The following is a 17,673-nucleotide window of genomic DNA, read 5'->3' as shown; positions in this document are numbered from 1 at the left end:
TATGACATTTAGATTAAATCAGCCATAACGTGTTGGGGAAAAAAGTCAGTTCAGCGCGTGAGCCCACATCAAAGGCAGGGACACAACATATTACGTAAATATATCTCACTAGATGGTGGCCCGATTCTAATGCATCGGGTATTTTAGAATATGCATGTCCTCGTAGTATATTGCATAGTCAGATAGTATATTGCCCAGCCACGTACTATATTGCCCAGCCACGTAGTATATTGCCCAACCACGTAGTATATTGCCCAGCCACATAGAATATTGCCCAGCCACGTACTATATTGCCCAGTCACGTAGAATATTGCCCAGCCACGTAGTATATTGCCCAGCCACGTACTATATTGCCCTGCCACGTACTATATTGCCCAGCCACGTACTATATTGCCCAACCACGTACTATATTGCCCAACCACGTAGTATATTGCCCAGCCACGTACTATATTGCCCAGCCACGTAGTATATTGGCCAGCCACGTAGTATATTCGCCAGCCACGTAGTATATTGCCCAGCCACGTAGAATATTGCCCAGCCACGTACTATATTGCCCAGCCACGTAGTACATTGCCCAGCCACGTACTATAATGCCCAGCCACGTAGTATATTGCCCAGCCACGTAGTATATTGCCCAGCCACGTACTATATTGCCCAGCCACGTAGTATATTGGCCAGCCACGTAGTATATTGCCCAGCCACGTAGTATATTGCCCAGTCACGTAGTATATTGCCCAGTCACGTAGTATATTGCCCAGCCACCTAGTATATTGCCCAGTCACGTAGTATATTGCCCAGTCACGTAGTATATTGCCCAGCCACGTAGTATATTGCCCAGTCACGTAGTATATTTCCCAGCCACGTAGTATATTGCCCAGCCACGTACTATATTGTCCAGTCACATAGTATATTGCCCAGTCACATAGTATATTGCCCAGCCACGTAGTATATTGCCCAGCCACGTAGTATATTGCCCAGTCACGTAATATACAGCACAGAGCCACGTAGTATATTGCCCAGCCAAGCTGTATATTGCACAGCTACGTAGTATACAGCACAGAGCCACGTAGAATATTGCCCAGTCACGTAGTATACAGCACAGAGCCACGTAGTATATTGCCCAGCCACGTATATATATTGCCCAGTCACATAGTATATTGCCCAGCCACATAGAATATTGCCCAGCCACGTAGTATAGTGCCCAGTCACGTAGTATATTGCCCAGCAACATAGTTTATTGCCCAGTCACGTAGTATATTGCCCAGTCACCTAGTATATTGCACAGCCACGTAATATACAGCACAGAGCCACGTAGTATATTGCCCAGCCACGTAGTATATTGCCCAGTCACGTAGTATATTGCCCAGTCACGTAGTATATTGCCCAGTCACGTAGTATATTGCCCAGTCATGTAGTATATTGCCCAGCCACATAGTATATTGCCCAGCCACGTAGTATATTGCCCAGTCACGTAATATACAGCACAGAGCCACGTAGTATATTGCCCAGCCATGCAGTATATTGCAAAGCGACGTAGTATACAGCACAGAGCCACGTAGTATATTGCCCAGTCACGTAGTATACAGCACAGACAGATTGGTATGAGCGCAGGACCTTTCATGACGTCGCGGTCACATGACCGTGACGTCATGGAAGGTCCTTCTCCCATAGCATCTTTGGAAGCGGAACCTGCCGTTTGCAGTGCCGAGGAGAGAAGGCGACGGCAGAAGGTGAGAATAAGGTTTTTTTTTATTATTTTTAACAATAGATCGTTTTACTATTGTTACTGCATACGCAGCATCAATAGTAAAAAGTTGGGGACACACAGGGTTAATAGCGGCGGTAACGGAGTGCGTTACCCGTGGCATAACGCGGTCCGTTACCGCCGACATTAACCCTGTGTTAGCAGTGACCGGAGGGGAGTATGCGGGCGACAGGCACTGACTGCAGGGAGCAAGGAGTGGCCATTTTCTTCCGGACTGTGCCCACCGCTGATTGGTCGCGGCAGCCATGACAGACAGCTGCCGAGACCAATCAGCGAATGAATAACCATGACAGACAGAAGGACAGATAGACGTGACTGTTAGACAATTATATAGTAGATAGGTCATGAAGGGGTTAATATCAGACAAAGATTGCAAAAATAATCACACAATGTTTTTAATGATTTCATGTATTGAAGAAAAAATCCTGCTCAGCTTTACCAGTTCTTAAAATTAATTTCCGCCTTAGCAACTAATCATGTAGAGGAGCTGCGGAGACACCATCACGTGTTTCTCAATGCAGGCAGTGAATAGCCAGGCCTTTCCCCGGGAAGGAACAACCAAGGGAAGGGCAGCATCCAATAAAGGAAAACATCCAATAAGGGAAAACCACCTATGCCAAGCATGGTATCCATCCACAGACAGCTGTTTCGGGGTTTTTGCCCCTCATCAGCAACTAATCAAACCGTTGACAATTAGGTTCAGTTTCACAAGCCACATCCAGCCATGATTACTGCCACATTTATTGAATCTAAGCATCACTGTCACATCTCCACCAAGACCCGCTCCTGCAACATCTGCCTCTTTCAAAAGATACCGCCGTATTCAATCTGCGGGCAGTGCAGGTGATAGAAAAGACATTAGAACCAGAAGCTCTGTATGGCGTAAGCACTGTCCAACCACTAAGATTAGGATGACTGGGACATGTCGTCTGGCAGTATGTGTACTGTTGTGAATTCTGTTGTCGAACTCCCTCCTGTGGTCGTGAATGGTACTTCGGCGAGTTCTGTCTATGGGCTCCCTCTGGTGGCTATGAGTGAAGCTGCTGCTTCTGAGGTTCCTTACACAGGTGACGTGGTTTATCCTTTGGTTGGCTGCTCTATTTAACTCCTCTCTGATCGTTACTCCATGCCAGCTGACAATGTTTTTGAATTTGTTCAGTTCGCTCCTGGATCTCTCTGGTGACCTGCCTTCTCCTGCAAAAGCTAAGTTCCTGATAGTCATTATTTGTTCTGTTTTCTTGTCCAGCTGGTTATCATGATTTTGTCTTGCTAGCTGGAAGCTCTGGGATGCAGAGTGGCCCCTCCGCACCGTGAGTCGGTGCGGAGGTCTTTTTTGCACACTTTGCGTGGTCTTTTGTAGGTTTTTGTGCTGATCGCAAAGTTACCTTTCCTATCCTCTGTCTATTTAGTAAGTCTGGCCTCCCTTTGCTGAAACCTGTTTCATTTCTGCGTTTGTGACTTTCATCTTTACTCACAGTTAATATATGTGGGGGGCTTCCTTTACCTTTGGGGAATTTCTCTGAGGCAAGGTAGGCTTTATTTTCTATCTCTAGGGCTAGATAGTTCTTAGGCTTTGACGAGGCGCCTAGGTCTGGTCAGGAGCGCTCCGCGGCTATTTCTAGTGTGTGTGATAGGATTAGGGCTTGCGGTCAGCAGAGTTCCCACATCCCAGAGCTCGTCCTGTATGAGGTTTAACTATCAGGTCATTCCGGGTGCTCCTAACCACCAGGTCATAACAGTACAGCTGGCCCAAAGTATTAATGCATCTCAATAGAGGGATAAGAGAACTTCTGAGACCATTTTTTTTTCTTTGCACTGTGTTTTGTCTTTCTTTTCCCCTAGACCTTTGGGTGGTTCAGGACACAGGTGTAGATATGGACATTCAAGGTCTGTCCTCTTGTATGGATCATCTCTCTGCAAGGGTACAAAACATTCAAGATTTTGTGGTTCAGAATCCTATGTTAGAGCCTAAAATTCCTATTCCTGACTTATTTTCTGGGGATAGATCTAGGTTCTTGAATTTCAAAAATAATTGTAAACTGTTTCTAGCTTTGGGACCCCGCTCCTCTGGTGACCCCGTTCAACAGGTAAAAATCATTATTTCTTTGTTGCGTGGTGACCCTCAAGACTGGGCATTTTCCCTTGCGCCAGGAGATCCTGCATTGCGTGATGTTGATGCGTTTTTTCTGGCGCTTGGATTGCTTTATGATGAACCAAATTCAGTGGATCAGGCAGAGAAAATCTTGCTGGCTTTGTGTCAGGGTCAGGATGAAGCGGAGGTGTACTGTCAGAAGTTTAGAAAGTGGTCTGTGCTTACTCAGTGGAATGAATGTGCCCTGGCGGCAATTTTCAGAAAGGGTCTTTCTGAGGCCCTTAAGGATGCCATGGTGGGATTTCCCACGCCTGCTGGTCTGAATGAGTCTATGTCTTTGGCCATTCAGATCGATCGGTGCATGCGTGAGCGCAAAGCTGTGCACCATCTGGCGGTATTCTCTGAGCATAGGCCTGAGCCTATGCAGTGTGATAGGACTTTGACCAGAGCTGAACGGCAAGAACACAGACGTCGGAATGGGCTGTGTTTTTACTGTGGTGAATCCACTCATGCTATCTCCGATTGTCCTAAGCGCACTAAGCGGTTCGCTAGGTCTGCCACCATTGGTACGGTACACTCTAAATTTCTTTTGTCCGTTACTCTGATTTGCTCTCTGTCGTCCTATTCTGTAATGGCATTTGTGGATTCAGGCGCTGCCCTGAATTTGATGGACTTGGAGTTTGCCAGGCGCTGTGGTTTTTTCTTGGAGCCCTTGCAGTATCCTATTCCATTGAGAGGAATTGATGCTACGCCTTTGGCCAAGAATAAGCCTCAGTACTGGACTCAATTGACCATGTGCATGGCTCCTGCACATCAGGAGGATATTCGCTTTTTGGTGTTGCATAATCTGCATGATGTGGTCGTTTTGGGGTTGCCATGGCTACTGGTCCATAATCCAGTGTTGGATTGGAAATCTATGTCTGTGTCCAGCTGGGGTTGTCAGGGGGTACATGGTGATGTTCCATTGCTCTCAATTTCACCTTCCACTCCTTCTGAAGTCCCTGAGTTCTTATCAGATTACCGGGATGTATTTGAAGAGCCCAAACCTGGTGCCCTACCTCCTCATAGGGGTTGCGACTGTGCTATTGATTTGATTCCTGGTAGTAAGTTTCCGAAGGGTCGTCTGTTTAATTTATCTGTGTCAGAGCACGCCGCTATGCGGAGTTATATAAAGGAATCCTTGGAGAAGGGTCATATTCGTCCGTCGTCGTCACCATTGGGAGCAGGGTTCTTTTTTGTGGCCAAGAAGGATGGTTCTTTGAGACCTTGTATTGATTACCACCTTCTTAATAAGATCACAGTCAAATTTCAGAATCCTTTGCCGCTGCTGTCTGATTTATTTGCTCGGATTAAGGGGGCTAGTTGGTTCACCAAGATAGATCTTCGTGGTGCGTATAATCTTGTGCGAATTAAACAGGGTGATGAATGGAAGACGGCATTTAATATGCCCGAGGGCCATTTTGAGTACCTGGTTATGCCATTCGGGCTTTCTAATGCTCCATCTGTGTTTCAGTCCTTTATGCATGATATCTTCCGAGAGTACCTGGATAGATTCATGATTGTATATTTGGATGACATTTTGGTCTTTTCGGATGATTGGGAATCTCATGTGAAGCAGGTCAGAATGGTGTTCCAGGTCCTTCGTGCGAATTCTTTGTTTGTGAAGGGGTCAAAGTGTCTCTTTGGAGTTCAGAAGGTTTCATTTTTGGGATTCATTTTTTCCCCTTCTACTATCGAGATGGACCCTATTAAAGTTCAGGCCATTTACGATTGGACTCAGCCGACATCTGTGAAGAGCTTGCAGAAGTTCCTGGGCTTTGCTAATTATTATCGTCGCTTCATCGCTAACTTTTCCAGTGTTGCTAAGCCGTTGACTGATTTGACCAAGAAAGGTGCTGATGTGGTCAATTGGTCCTCTGCGGCTGTAGAGGCTTTTCAGGAGTTGAAGCGTCGTTTTGCTTCTGCCCCTGTGTTGTGCCAGCCAGATGTTTCGCTCCCTTTTCAGGTGGAGGTTGATGCTTCTGAAATTGGAGCAGGGGCTGTTTTGTCGCAAAGAAGTTCTGATGGCTCGGTGATGAAACCCTGTGCCTTCTTTTCTAGAAAATTCTCGCCTGCTGAGCGCAATTATGATGTGGGCAATCGGGAGTTGTTGGCCATGAAGTGGGCATTCGAGGAGTGGCGACATTGGCTTGAAGGAGCTAAACATCGCGTGGTGGTCTTGACGGATCACAAGAATTTAACTTATCTCGAGTCTGCCAAACGGTTGAATCCTAGACAGGCTCGATGGTCGCTCTTTTTCTCCCGTTTTGATTTTGTGGTTTCATACCTTCCGGGATCTAAGAATGTGAAGGCTGACGCCCTGTCAAGGAGTTTTGTGCCTGACTCTCCAGGTGTTCCGGAGCCGGCGGGTATTCTTCAAGAAGGGGTAATTTTGTCTGCCATTTCCCCTGATTTGCGGCGTGTGCTGCAAAAGTTTCAGGCTGATAGACCTGACCGTTGTCCTACGGAGAAACTGTTTGTCCCTGATAGATGGACTAGTAGAGTTATCTCGGAGATTCATTGTTCAGTATTGGCTGGTCATCCTGGAATCTTTGGTACCAGAGATTTGGTGGCTAGATCCTTTTGGTGGCCTTCTTTGTCACGGGATGTGCGTTCTTTTGTGCAGTCCTGTGGGATTTGTGCTCGGGCTAAGCCCTGCTGTTCTCGTGCCAGTGGGTTGCTTTTGCCCTAGCCGATCCCGAAGAGGCCCTGGACGCATATTTCCATGGATTTTATTTCTGATCTCCCTGTTTCTCAAAAGATGTCGGTCATTTGGGTGGTTTGTGATCGCTTCTCTAAGATGGTCCATTTGGTACCCTTATCTAAACTGCCTTCCTCCTCTGATTTGGTGCCATTGTTTTTCCAGCATGTGGTTCGTTTGCATGGCATTCCAGAGAACATCGTCTCGGACAGAGGTTCCCAGTTTGTTTCGAGGTTTTGGCGGTCCTTTTGCGCTAAGATGGGCATTGATTTGTCTTTTTCTTCGGCTTTCCATCCTCAGACTAATGGCCAAACCGAACGAACTAATCAGACTTTGGAGACATATCTGAGATGCTTTGTTTCTGCTGATCAGGATGATTGGGTGTCTTTCTTGCCTTTGGCTGAGTTCGCCCTTAATAATCGGGCCAGCTCGGCTACTTTAGTTTCTCCTTTTTTCTGTAATTCTGGTTTCCATCCTCGTTTCTCTTCAGGGCAGGTTGAGCCTTCAGACTGTCCTGGTGTGGATGCGGTGGTGGACAGGTTGCAGCAGATTTGGACTCATGTGGTGGACAATTTGACATTGTCCCAGGAGAAGGCTCAACGTTTCGCTAACCACCGGCGTTGTGTTGGTCCCCGACTTCGTGTTGGGGATTTGGTTTGGTTGTCATCTCGTCACGTTCCTATGAAGGTTTCCTCTCCTAAGTTTCATTGGACCATATAAGATTTCTGAAGTTCTTAATCCTGTGTCATTTCGTTTGGATCTTCGAGCTTCTTTTGCCATCCATAATGTGTTCCATAGGTCGTTGTTGCGGAGATACGTGGCGCCTATGGTTCCCTCCATTGATCCTCCTGCCCCGGTGTTGGTCGAGGGGGAGTTGGAGTATGTGGTGGAGAAGATTTTGGATTCTCGTGTTTCGAGACGGAAACTTCAGTACCTGGTCAAGTGGAAGGGTTATGGTCAGGAAGATAATTTCTGGGTTTTTGCCTCTGATGTTCATGCTGCCGATCTTGTTCGTGCCTTTTATCTGGCTCATCCTGATCGGCCTGGGGGCTCTAGTGAGGGTTCGGTGACCCCTCCTCAAGGGGGGTACTGTTGTGAATTCTGTTGTCGAACTCCCTCCTGTGGTCGTGAATGGTACTTCGGCGAGTTCTGTCTATGGGCTCCCTCTGGTGGCTATGAGTGAAGCTGCTGCTTCTGAGGTTCCTTACACAGGTGACGTGGTTTATCCTTTGGTTGGCTGCTCTATTTAACTCCTCTCTGATCGTTACTCCATGCCAGCTGACAATGTTTTTGCATTTGTTCAGTTCGCTCCTGGATCTCTCTGGTGACCTGCCTTCTCCTGCAAAAGCTAAGTTCCTGATAGTCATTATTTGTTCTCTGTTTTCTTGTCCAGCTGGTTATCATGATTTTGTCTTGCTAGCTGGAAGCTCTGGGATGCGGAGTGGCCCCTCCGCACCGTGAGTCGGTGCGGAGGTCTTTTTTGCACACTCTGCGTGGTCTTTTGTAGGTTTTTGTGCTGATCGCAAAGTTACCTTTCCTATCCTCTGTCTATTTAGTAAGTCTGGCCTCCCTTTGCTGAAACCTGTTTCATTTCTGCGTTTGTGACTTTCATCTTTACTCACAGTCAATATATGTGGGGAACTTCCTTTACCTTTGGGGAATTTCTCTGAGGCAAGGTAGGCTTTATTTTCTATCTCTAGGGCTAGATAGTTGTTAGGCTGTGACGAGGCGCCTAGGTCTGGTCAGGAGCGCTCCGCGGCTATTTCTAGTGTGTGTGATAGGATTAGGGCTTGCGGTCAGCAGAGCTCCCACATCCCAGAGCTCGTCCTGTATGAGGTTTAACTATCAGGTCATTCCGGGTGCTCCTAACCACCAGGTCATAACAGTGTACTGTCCAGTTGGAGTAATCAGCTCGCTGCTTCAGCCAACTGTAGCGCACCACACCCTACTTAAGCAGCCAGAAAGCTACAGCTACTGTAGGCTGCAAGATAAACTTGGTTTACTCTAGTTTGTTTAGCTTCATTCGTTTCCTGATTTTGATCTCAGCTTGTTTTGTTGACTATTCTTACATCTATTATTGCATCTTCTGATTTTGTACTTTGTCTGCCTTCTTGGTTACCCCACTATCTGACTACTCCTGCACCATCATACGGAACAATGGCCCCTGTTTGAGTCCAGATCTCTGTACATGGGATAAAAGGTGAAGGCTGGGGCAATCCCATGGGATCTAGTAAGTAGAGTGGCTTGCGCTAAGACTGTCCTTGGTAGCCATTTTAAAGATGCCAGGCGAGTACTGACAAAGCATCATTACAATCACTTACATAGAAGTTGTCTGGCAATGTTCTAACGAGATTCAAATACAGATGCCAAACAAAGCCATTAAGGCCCCGAGACTTAAGGTTCGGTCACTTTTAGCGACGCTGCAGCGATCTAGACAACGATGCCGATAGCTGCAGCATCGCGTCCCCCGGCGTTCTGCTTCCCTGCACTGTGTAAGTGCCAGCCGTAAAGCAGAGCGGTGACTTTATGCACAAACATCATACCAGCGAATATGGCAATAGTAGCGTAATAGCTTGGGGCCACTTTCCTTCTACAAGACCTGATTTACTTACCGTAAATTTACAGAAATTCATTTTGATCTCTTTCACAAAATCCCACAAGCAAGTCTACCTTTGAATGGCTTAAAAGAAGCATTAAAGCTGAAAAAGTGGCCAAATCAAGTCCTAATTTACGTCTCATTGAGATGATGTCCCAAGGATTTCAAAGAGCAGTTCATATACAAAAGACCATTAATATTAACTGAATTCTGTAAAAGAAGAGAGGCTGAAATGTCTAACATCAATTGTGCGTGAACACAAAGTTCATTGGTGCGGAGGTGAGAGAAGGGCTGTTATATTTTTAATAAATTTTTATCTTTTAAAAAAAAACAGAATAATAAAAAGCTGCATTTTATTTTTACATCCATTGTGTTTATTTTATATTAAAAATAAGTTGGATGATCTGAAAATGAAGGACAAATATAAATGTACAATGCGGTGAAAAACGGTATTTCTTAACATTTTCTTGTTCTAAATTGCTTTCCCCATCTCTTCAATGACTTTTATTTTCACTATAAGAATTTTTTATTGCACTACTTGTAAATAAAACAAGGTTCAAGTTTCATTCCAGGTTTTTTTTTTTTTTTTAATTTCACTACCAAGTATCAAAAATGTACGTTCCCTGTGTTGAGGTAAAATACTAACCAGTGGCCGGCTTTAACTTTATCCGATGCTGCTCTGATCCCTATCCACCAACTTGTAAGCACAGGTGGTCTCCGAGTATTTATGACTGCTCGGAGATTAAGTTTTCATCGCCTCAGCAGCATGATTTACAGCTATTAGCCAGCTTGTGGGGATTCCCTAGCAACCAAGCAACCCCCACATGTACTCAGCCTGGCTAATAGCTGTAAATCATTCAACTGTGGCGATGAAAACTAAATCTCCGAACACTATCAAATGCTTGTAGGTCACCCGAGCGTGCTCGGGAAAACCCGAGCAACGAGTACACTCGCTCATCACTAGTAAGCACTGCTGTGACTGGCCAGAAATCACTGCTAATGGTCACTATCTCCCTTAGGGCGCAGTCAGATGGCTGTATTACTTGTGCAAGGATCGACAGGCCGTCGGCTCTTCTGAGATAAGCGTGACACCTGTATAGATACACATCACATTGTCACGCTCAGATCAGAAGAGCTGACGGCAAGTCCGAGGATTTCAATGTGAGTAATATGGACGTCTGCCTGTATGTTTTGCTCTTTTGGCTAATGCAGAGGATCATATGAATCAGACGTTTGCTGATCCATGTTATTCAATAGGGCTGTCCAGATGAACAATTTTTTTCTTGGTCAGACCGTCTGTAAGAAAAAATAAACTGAATGCACTACATTTCGGTGTATATACACCCGTTCAAGACGATGGGAGCGTAAAAAAAAAGAAAAAAAAACTATCACAGACAGATCATCCTGGTATCTTATGAGTTTTGCAAATTAATTTCCATTATTGACCTAGGAAACTGTATTTGATCATGTCCATTTTTTAATTTATATACAGCTCTGGCAAAAATTAAGAGACCACCACATCAAACCCTATCATGGGCAACCCAATCTCCAGACCTGAACCCCATTGAAAACCTCTGGAATGTAATCAAGAGGATGACGGATAGTCACAAGCCATCAAACAATGAAGAACTGCTTGAATTTTAGCGCCAGAAGCAGTGTGAAAGACTGGTGGAAAGCATGCCAAGACGCATTAAATCTGTGATTAAAAATCATGGTTATTCCACATAATATTGACTTCAGAACTCTTCCCGAGTTAAAACATTAATATTGTTGTTTCTAAATGATTATGAACTTGTTTTCTTTGCATTATTTGAGGTCTGAAAGCACTGTTTTTTTTAAATTTTGACAATTTTAAATTGTCAGAAAAAAAATACAAAATGCATTGCTTGGAAATCCAGAGACATGTTGTTTATAGACTAAAAGATCAATTTACATTTTACTCAAAAATATACCTATAAAGAGAAAAATCAGACAAACTGGACATTTTGCAGTGGTCTCTTAATTTTTGCCAGAGCTGTATATGAACCTGGATGTCACACGGACAAATAAAAAAAGGACAAAAGAATAAAAATTAGATGAATATTGTCCAAGTTTTCTGGATGAAACTCTTACGATTTTAAACACGCTCACCTGCAGTCAGCCTTAGTCTCAGACTTACAGTGGGGCAAAAAAGTATTTAGTCAGTCAGCAATAGTGCAAGTTCCACCACTTAAAAAGATGAGAGGCGTCTGTAATTTACATCATAGGTAGACCTCAACTATGGGAGACAAACTGAGAAAAAAAAATCCAGAAAATTACATTGTCTGTTTTTTTATCATTTTATTTGCATATTATGGTGGAAAATAAGTATTTGGTCAGAAACAAAATTTCATCTCAATACTTTGTAATATATCCTTTGTTGGCAATGACAGAGGTCAAACGTTTTCTGTAAGTCTTCACAAGGTTGCCACACACTGTTGTTGGTATGTTGGCCCATTCCTCCATGCAGATCTCCTCTAGAGCAGTGATGTTTTTGGCTTTTCGCTTGGCAACACGGACTTTCAACTCCCTCCAAAGGTTTTCTATAAGGTTGAGATCTGGAGACTGGCTAGGCCACTCCAGGACCTTGAAATGCTTCTTACGAAGCCACTCCTTCGTTGCCCTGGCGGTGTGCTTTGGATCATTGTCATGTTGAAAGACCCAGCCACGTTTCATCTTCAATGCCCTTGCTGATGGAAGGAGGTTTGCACTCAAAATCTCACGATACATGGCCCCATTCATTCTTTCATGTACCCGGATCAGTCGTCCTGGCCCCTTTTCAGAGAAACAGCCCCAAAGCATGATGTTTCCACCACCATGCTTTACAGTAGGTATGGTGTTTGATGGATGCAACTCAGTATTCTTTTTCCTCCCAACACGACAAGTTGTGTTTCTACCAAACAGTTCCAGTTTGGTTTCATCAGACCATAGGACATTCTCCCAAAACTCCTCTGGATCATCCAAATGCTCTCTAGCAAACTTCAGACGGGCCCGGACATGTACTGGCTTAAGCAGTGGGACACGTCTGGCACTGCAGGATCTGAGTCCATGGTGGTGTAGTGTGTTACTTATGGTAGGCCTTATTACATTGGTCCCAGCTCTCTGCAGTTCATTCACTAGGTCCCCCCGCGTGGTTCTGGGATTTTTGCTCACCGTTCTTGTGATCATTCTGACCCCACGGGGTGGGATTTTGCGTGGAGCCCCAGATCGAGGGAGATTATCAGTGGTCTTGTATGTCTTCCATTTTCTAATTATTGCTCCCACTGTTGATTTCTTCACTCCAAGCTGGTTGGCTATTGCAGATTCAGTCTTCCCAGCCTGGTGCAGGGCTACAATTTTGTTTCTGGTATCCTTTGACAGCTCTTTGGTCTTCACCATAGTGGAGTTTGGAGTCAGACTGTTTGAGGGTGTGCACAGGTGTCTTTTTATACTGATAACAAGTTTAAACAGGTGCCATTACTACAGGTAATGAGTGGAGGAAGGAGGAGACTCTTAAAGAAGATGTTACAGGTCTGTGAGAGCCTGAAATCTTGATTGTTTGTTTCTGACCAAATACTTATTTTCCACCATAATATGCAAATAAAATGATAAAAAAACAGACAATGTGATTTTCTGGATTTTTTTTTCTCAGTTTGTCTCCCATAGTTGAGGTCTACCTATGTTGTAAATTACAGACGCCTCTCATCTTTTTAAGTGGTGGAACTTGCACTATTGCTGACTGACTAAATACTTTTTTGCCCCACTGTACATTGAGTAGTGACTTCCAATCTGCCCAGCAAACACTGGAGCAATCTGGCCTTTCACAAGACCGGTCATATGATATAGAAAATTACAGGTGCAGCACTTGAAACGGCAGAGGAGGACGATTGGTATTTTTTGCTACACACAGGGAACATACATTACTGATATTTGTCCAGTGTTCAAATAAAAAATACCTGGAGTACTTTTAAGAAAAAAAACAAAAAAACCTCCTTGCTTCTTCTTCCTTTGAAGATTATGTGCTGAAGAAGTAAGTAAACTTCGAAACGCATCGACAGTAAAAACCTATTTTGTGTGTACCAGGACTTGCTTCTTCACCCACCAGCAGCATCCACAATACCTTTCTCCTTTGAAGCTTAAGCAGATGTGATTTGTGTGTAAAACATTGTGAACATTCAGGACATAAAATTGTTTTTCCTGTGCGAGATTTTCAATGTGCAATTATACCTGGCTTTTAGTTAAAACACTTTCTGTATGTTACATGAAAGTGGCTTATGTTATGATAACTATTAAGACTTGATTCCTTGGTAAAATATTTCTCACATTTTGGGCATGAAGATGGTTTCATCGCTTGTGAATTCTTTGATGTCTAACAAGATATGAATTGTGGCTAAAACATTTCCCACAATCTTCACAAGAAAATGGCTTCACCCCTGTGTGAATTTTCTTATGTTTGGAAAGATTTGATTTCCGGTTAAAACATTTCCCACATTCGGAACATGAATATGGCTTCTCCCCTGTGTGAATATCTTGATGTATAATAAGATATGATTTATCTGCAAAAAAAGCCCCACATTCTGAACAGGAAAATGGCTTCACCCCTGTGTGAACCCACTGATGTCTAACAAGATGTGATTTACTATTATAACGTTTCCCACATTCTGAACATGAGTACGGCTTTGCTCCAGTGTGAATATTTTGATGTGTAACAAGAGATGATTTATCAGTAAAAAGTGTCCCACAATCTGAACATGAATATGGCTTCACCCCTGTGTGAACCCATTGATGTCTATCAAAACTTGATTTATTATTATAATGTTTTCCACACTCTGAACATGAATATGGCTTATCCCCTGTGTGGATTCTCTGATGTGTAAAAAGATCTGATTTCTCTCTAAAACATTTCCCACATTCTTTACAAAAAAATGGCTTCTCCCCTGTGTGTTGTTTCTGATGATAAATAAGTTTTGATTTCCAATCAAAACATTTTCCACACTCTGAACATGGAAATGTTTTTTTCCCAGTGTGAGTACTTTGATTTATAACATTGCTTCTGTAAGATGTAATTTCCTCAACATTCTCTGATGAATCAGAATGCGAGACATGTTCTAAAGAATCAGTTGATAGATTTTTGCTCTGATGGGCTAGATTTGGAATTACGGCATGCTCCTTATAGGCATTCTGTGAGATATCACAATCATCTGTTTTACAATCTAAAGGTATCCAATGTCCCTCTGAGCTCCAGTTATCTGCCAAAAATATAAACAATTTTCATAATTTTTGAATGGTATCAAAAATGTATATTGACGAATCGTGACAATTCTATATATATAAAAATTTCTGTAACAACTACGAAACATGCAGCAAGCAAAATGTGATTTTTAACTAAGACAGTGATGCAATGAAGCAGAACACAATCTAAGAATAGACCTTAAAATAAAGCACAAAAAGATGAGGTTAGGCTTTTTTATCATTATTAATATTATGAAGCGAATATCTTCATAGTGTAACACAAATGCCAATGCCCCTGCATGGTTCTCTTTCCCCCGCCATGCAAAGAAGATGAGATACTCACCGCCACGGCCGCAATGTCACCTTTGACACGTTCTAAGTGTGCTGCCTGCCCATGTGCATGCCACGCGGTGTTCGCAGTGGCACGCCTAGTGCACATGCTCCCCTGTCCTTAGAGGGGCAGCACGTGCACTGTGTAGATGAAGATCATTTCATCTTCAACTTGCTTAACTGTTCACAATAATAGTATTTTTGACCAGGGGAGCTCAAACTTTCAGATGCCATTGTATAACCTGTGTAAATGAGCATGGTGGAACTCATTGTGAAAGTAATGGTCCATATCCTATACTCAGACGCTTCTTGTAATGTCTCCAGGCAAAAAGGATAAGGCATAACATGAAGGACCTATCCCAAGGCTTGTCTCACATGGGTTACATCAAATCCTTTTGCCTCTTTGGATTTACCAGTAGACTCAAGTCAGTGCCTGCAGTATCAGTCCTGCTACCATGAAAAATACACTGGATCACAGACTGTTAGACCCTGTCTTAGGTAGGGCCTGACAGGTCACCGTAGTTGGCAGTCATGAAGGCCATTGCTTGCAACCCTAATGGTGCAGCAACTATAAGCACTCAGCAATTTAGTTGAAGGGAACGACTGGGTGAAGGAGAGTTTTTCTCACGCTCACAACCATCAGGAATCCAACTTAATCTTGGCAGTGGCATCCAGTGGGGTAAATGGCCACCATAAACGGCAGCAGTGTCAGGTGACACCAGCTAATTTAGGGACGCAATGCACCATCCAATTATGGAACATGACCGTAGGTGGTTAAAAATGTCTCCTATCAGTTGTTTAATTAGTGAGTTTTCTTTTGTTTTTAAAGGGAACCTGTCACCCCCCCCCCCCCCCCCCCGGCGTTTTTAACTAAAAGAGCCACCTTGTCCAGCACTAATGCTGCATTTTGTGAAGGTGGCTCTTCTTTTTATGGTCCCTTCCAACGCTGCAATATTACTTTTTATAATTTGCGCGCCATACATTTAGTCTGTCTGGGGGGCACGTCTTTCCCCCCCGACACAACCGCCTCCCAGCCATCACTCAGCCCCTTCGTGCGCCGCCTCCTCCGCCTTCAGTAACGTACCCAGCGCCTGCGCTGTGCTATGAGCACAGTGCAGGCGCCGGGTACGTTACTGAAGGCAGAGGAGGCGGTGCCCGGCGCACGGAGTTGCTGAGTGATGGCTGGGAGGCGGTTGTGTCCAGGGGGGGAAAGACGTGCCCCCGGACAGACTAAAGGTATGGTGCGCAAATAATAAAAAGTAATATTGCAGCATTGGAAGGGACCATAAAAAGAAGAGCCACCTTCACAGAATGCAGAATTAGTGCTGCACAAGGTGGCTCTTTTAGTTAAAAACGCCAGGGGCGGTGAAAGGTTCCCTTTAATTATAAGGAAGACTTGATTGTGTAATATGACAAAAACTCACTGGGAAGAAATGGATGGCCATAAAGACATTATTCTAAACTAGATGGTGGCCCAATTCTAACGCGTCGGGTATTCTAGAATATGTATGTAGTTTATGAAGTTTTCAGAATAATGCAATTTCTACGAAGGATTCGGCCGGCAGCGACCAATTAGCAAAGCGTGGTTCAAATTCCACGCCAATTCGCGGGCAGACTGCGACTGTCGCTGATTGTTCGCGGCCGGGCGTGACCAATCAGTGAAGCCAGGGCCAGCTCCAGGTTTTTGAGGGCCCCGGGCGAAAGAGTCTCAGTGGGCCCCCCTCTTTAACACATACCACGATTCATGATGCACAGATACAGCAGAGAAATATACCAAAGCCAAGTAGCATATAACACAGCCCACGTAGTATATAACACAGCCCATGTAGCATATAGCACAGCCACATAGTATATAGCACAGCCACGTAGTATATAGCACAGCCACGTAGTATGTAACACAGCCCACGTAGTATATAACACAGCCCACGTAGCATATAACACAGCCCATGTAGTATATAACACAGCCACGTAGTATATAGCACAGCCCACGTAGTAAATAGCACAGACACGTAGTACATTGCCCAGCCACGCAGAATATTGCCCAGCCACGTAGCATATAGCAGACACATAGTATATAGCACAGACACATAGTATATTGCCCAGCCACGTAATATATTGCACAGCCACGTAGTATATTGCACAGACACGTAGTATAGAGCACAGCGATGTAGTATATTGCCCAGCCACGTAATATACACCACAGCCACATAGTATATAGCACAGCCCACATAGTATATAGCACAGAGATGTAGTATATAACACAGCCGACGCAGTATCTAGCACAGCCCACATAGTATATAGCAATGTGGGCACCATATTCCTGTTAAAAAAAAGAATAAAAATAAAAAATAGTTATATACTCACCTTCCGTCGGCCCCCAGATCCAGCCCAGGCATTTACCGATGCTCCTCGCGACGCTCCAGTCCCAAGAGTGCATTGCGGTCCCGCGAGATGATGATGTAGCGGTCTCGCGAGACCGCTACGTCATCATCTCGTGAGACCGCAATGCATGGACCGGAGCGTCGCGAGGAGCGGGAATGGCCTGGGCTGGATACAGGGGCCGACAGAAGGTGAGTATATAATGATTTTTTATTTTTTTTAAATTATTTTTAACATTAGATCTTTTTATTATTGATGCTGCATAGGCAGCATCAATAGTAAAAAGTTGGTCACACAGGGTTAATAGCAGCGTAAACCGAGTGCGTTACACCACAGCATAACGTGGTCCACTAACCCTGTGTGAGCGCTGACTGGAGGGGAGTATGGAGCGGGCACTGATGGCAGGGGAGTAGGGAGCGGCCATTTTGCGGCCGCACTGTGCCCGTTCCTCATTGATCATGGCCGTTTGACCAATCAGCGACTTGGGATTTCCGTGACAGACAGACAGACGGAAGTGACCCATAGACAATTATATAGTAGAT

At 44.3% G+C, this 17,673-nt stretch overlaps 1 protein-coding gene across 1 annotated transcript in view; it reads right to left on the bottom strand.

Annotated features, from left to right (window-relative positions):
- The window catches only part of LOC138666519 (zinc finger protein 585A-like), a 93,358-nt gene that overhangs the window by 32,813 nt on the left and 42,872 nt on the right, over positions 1–17,673 (bottom strand). Inside the window, exon 7 of the mRNA XM_069754735.1 lies at positions 13,542–14,439. Coding sequence (XP_069610836.1) covers positions 13,542–14,439 — 898 coding nt within the window. The remainder of the gene's footprint in view (positions 1–13,541; positions 14,440–17,673) is intronic.

This window comes from Ranitomeya imitator, chromosome 2, assembly GCF_032444005.1.
Source record: "Ranitomeya imitator isolate aRanImi1 chromosome 2, aRanImi1.pri, whole genome shotgun sequence".
Lineage (NCBI taxonomy): Eukaryota > Metazoa > Chordata > Amphibia > Anura > Dendrobatidae > Ranitomeya > Ranitomeya imitator.
This window is presented reverse-complemented; position numbering and strand designations above follow the sequence as displayed.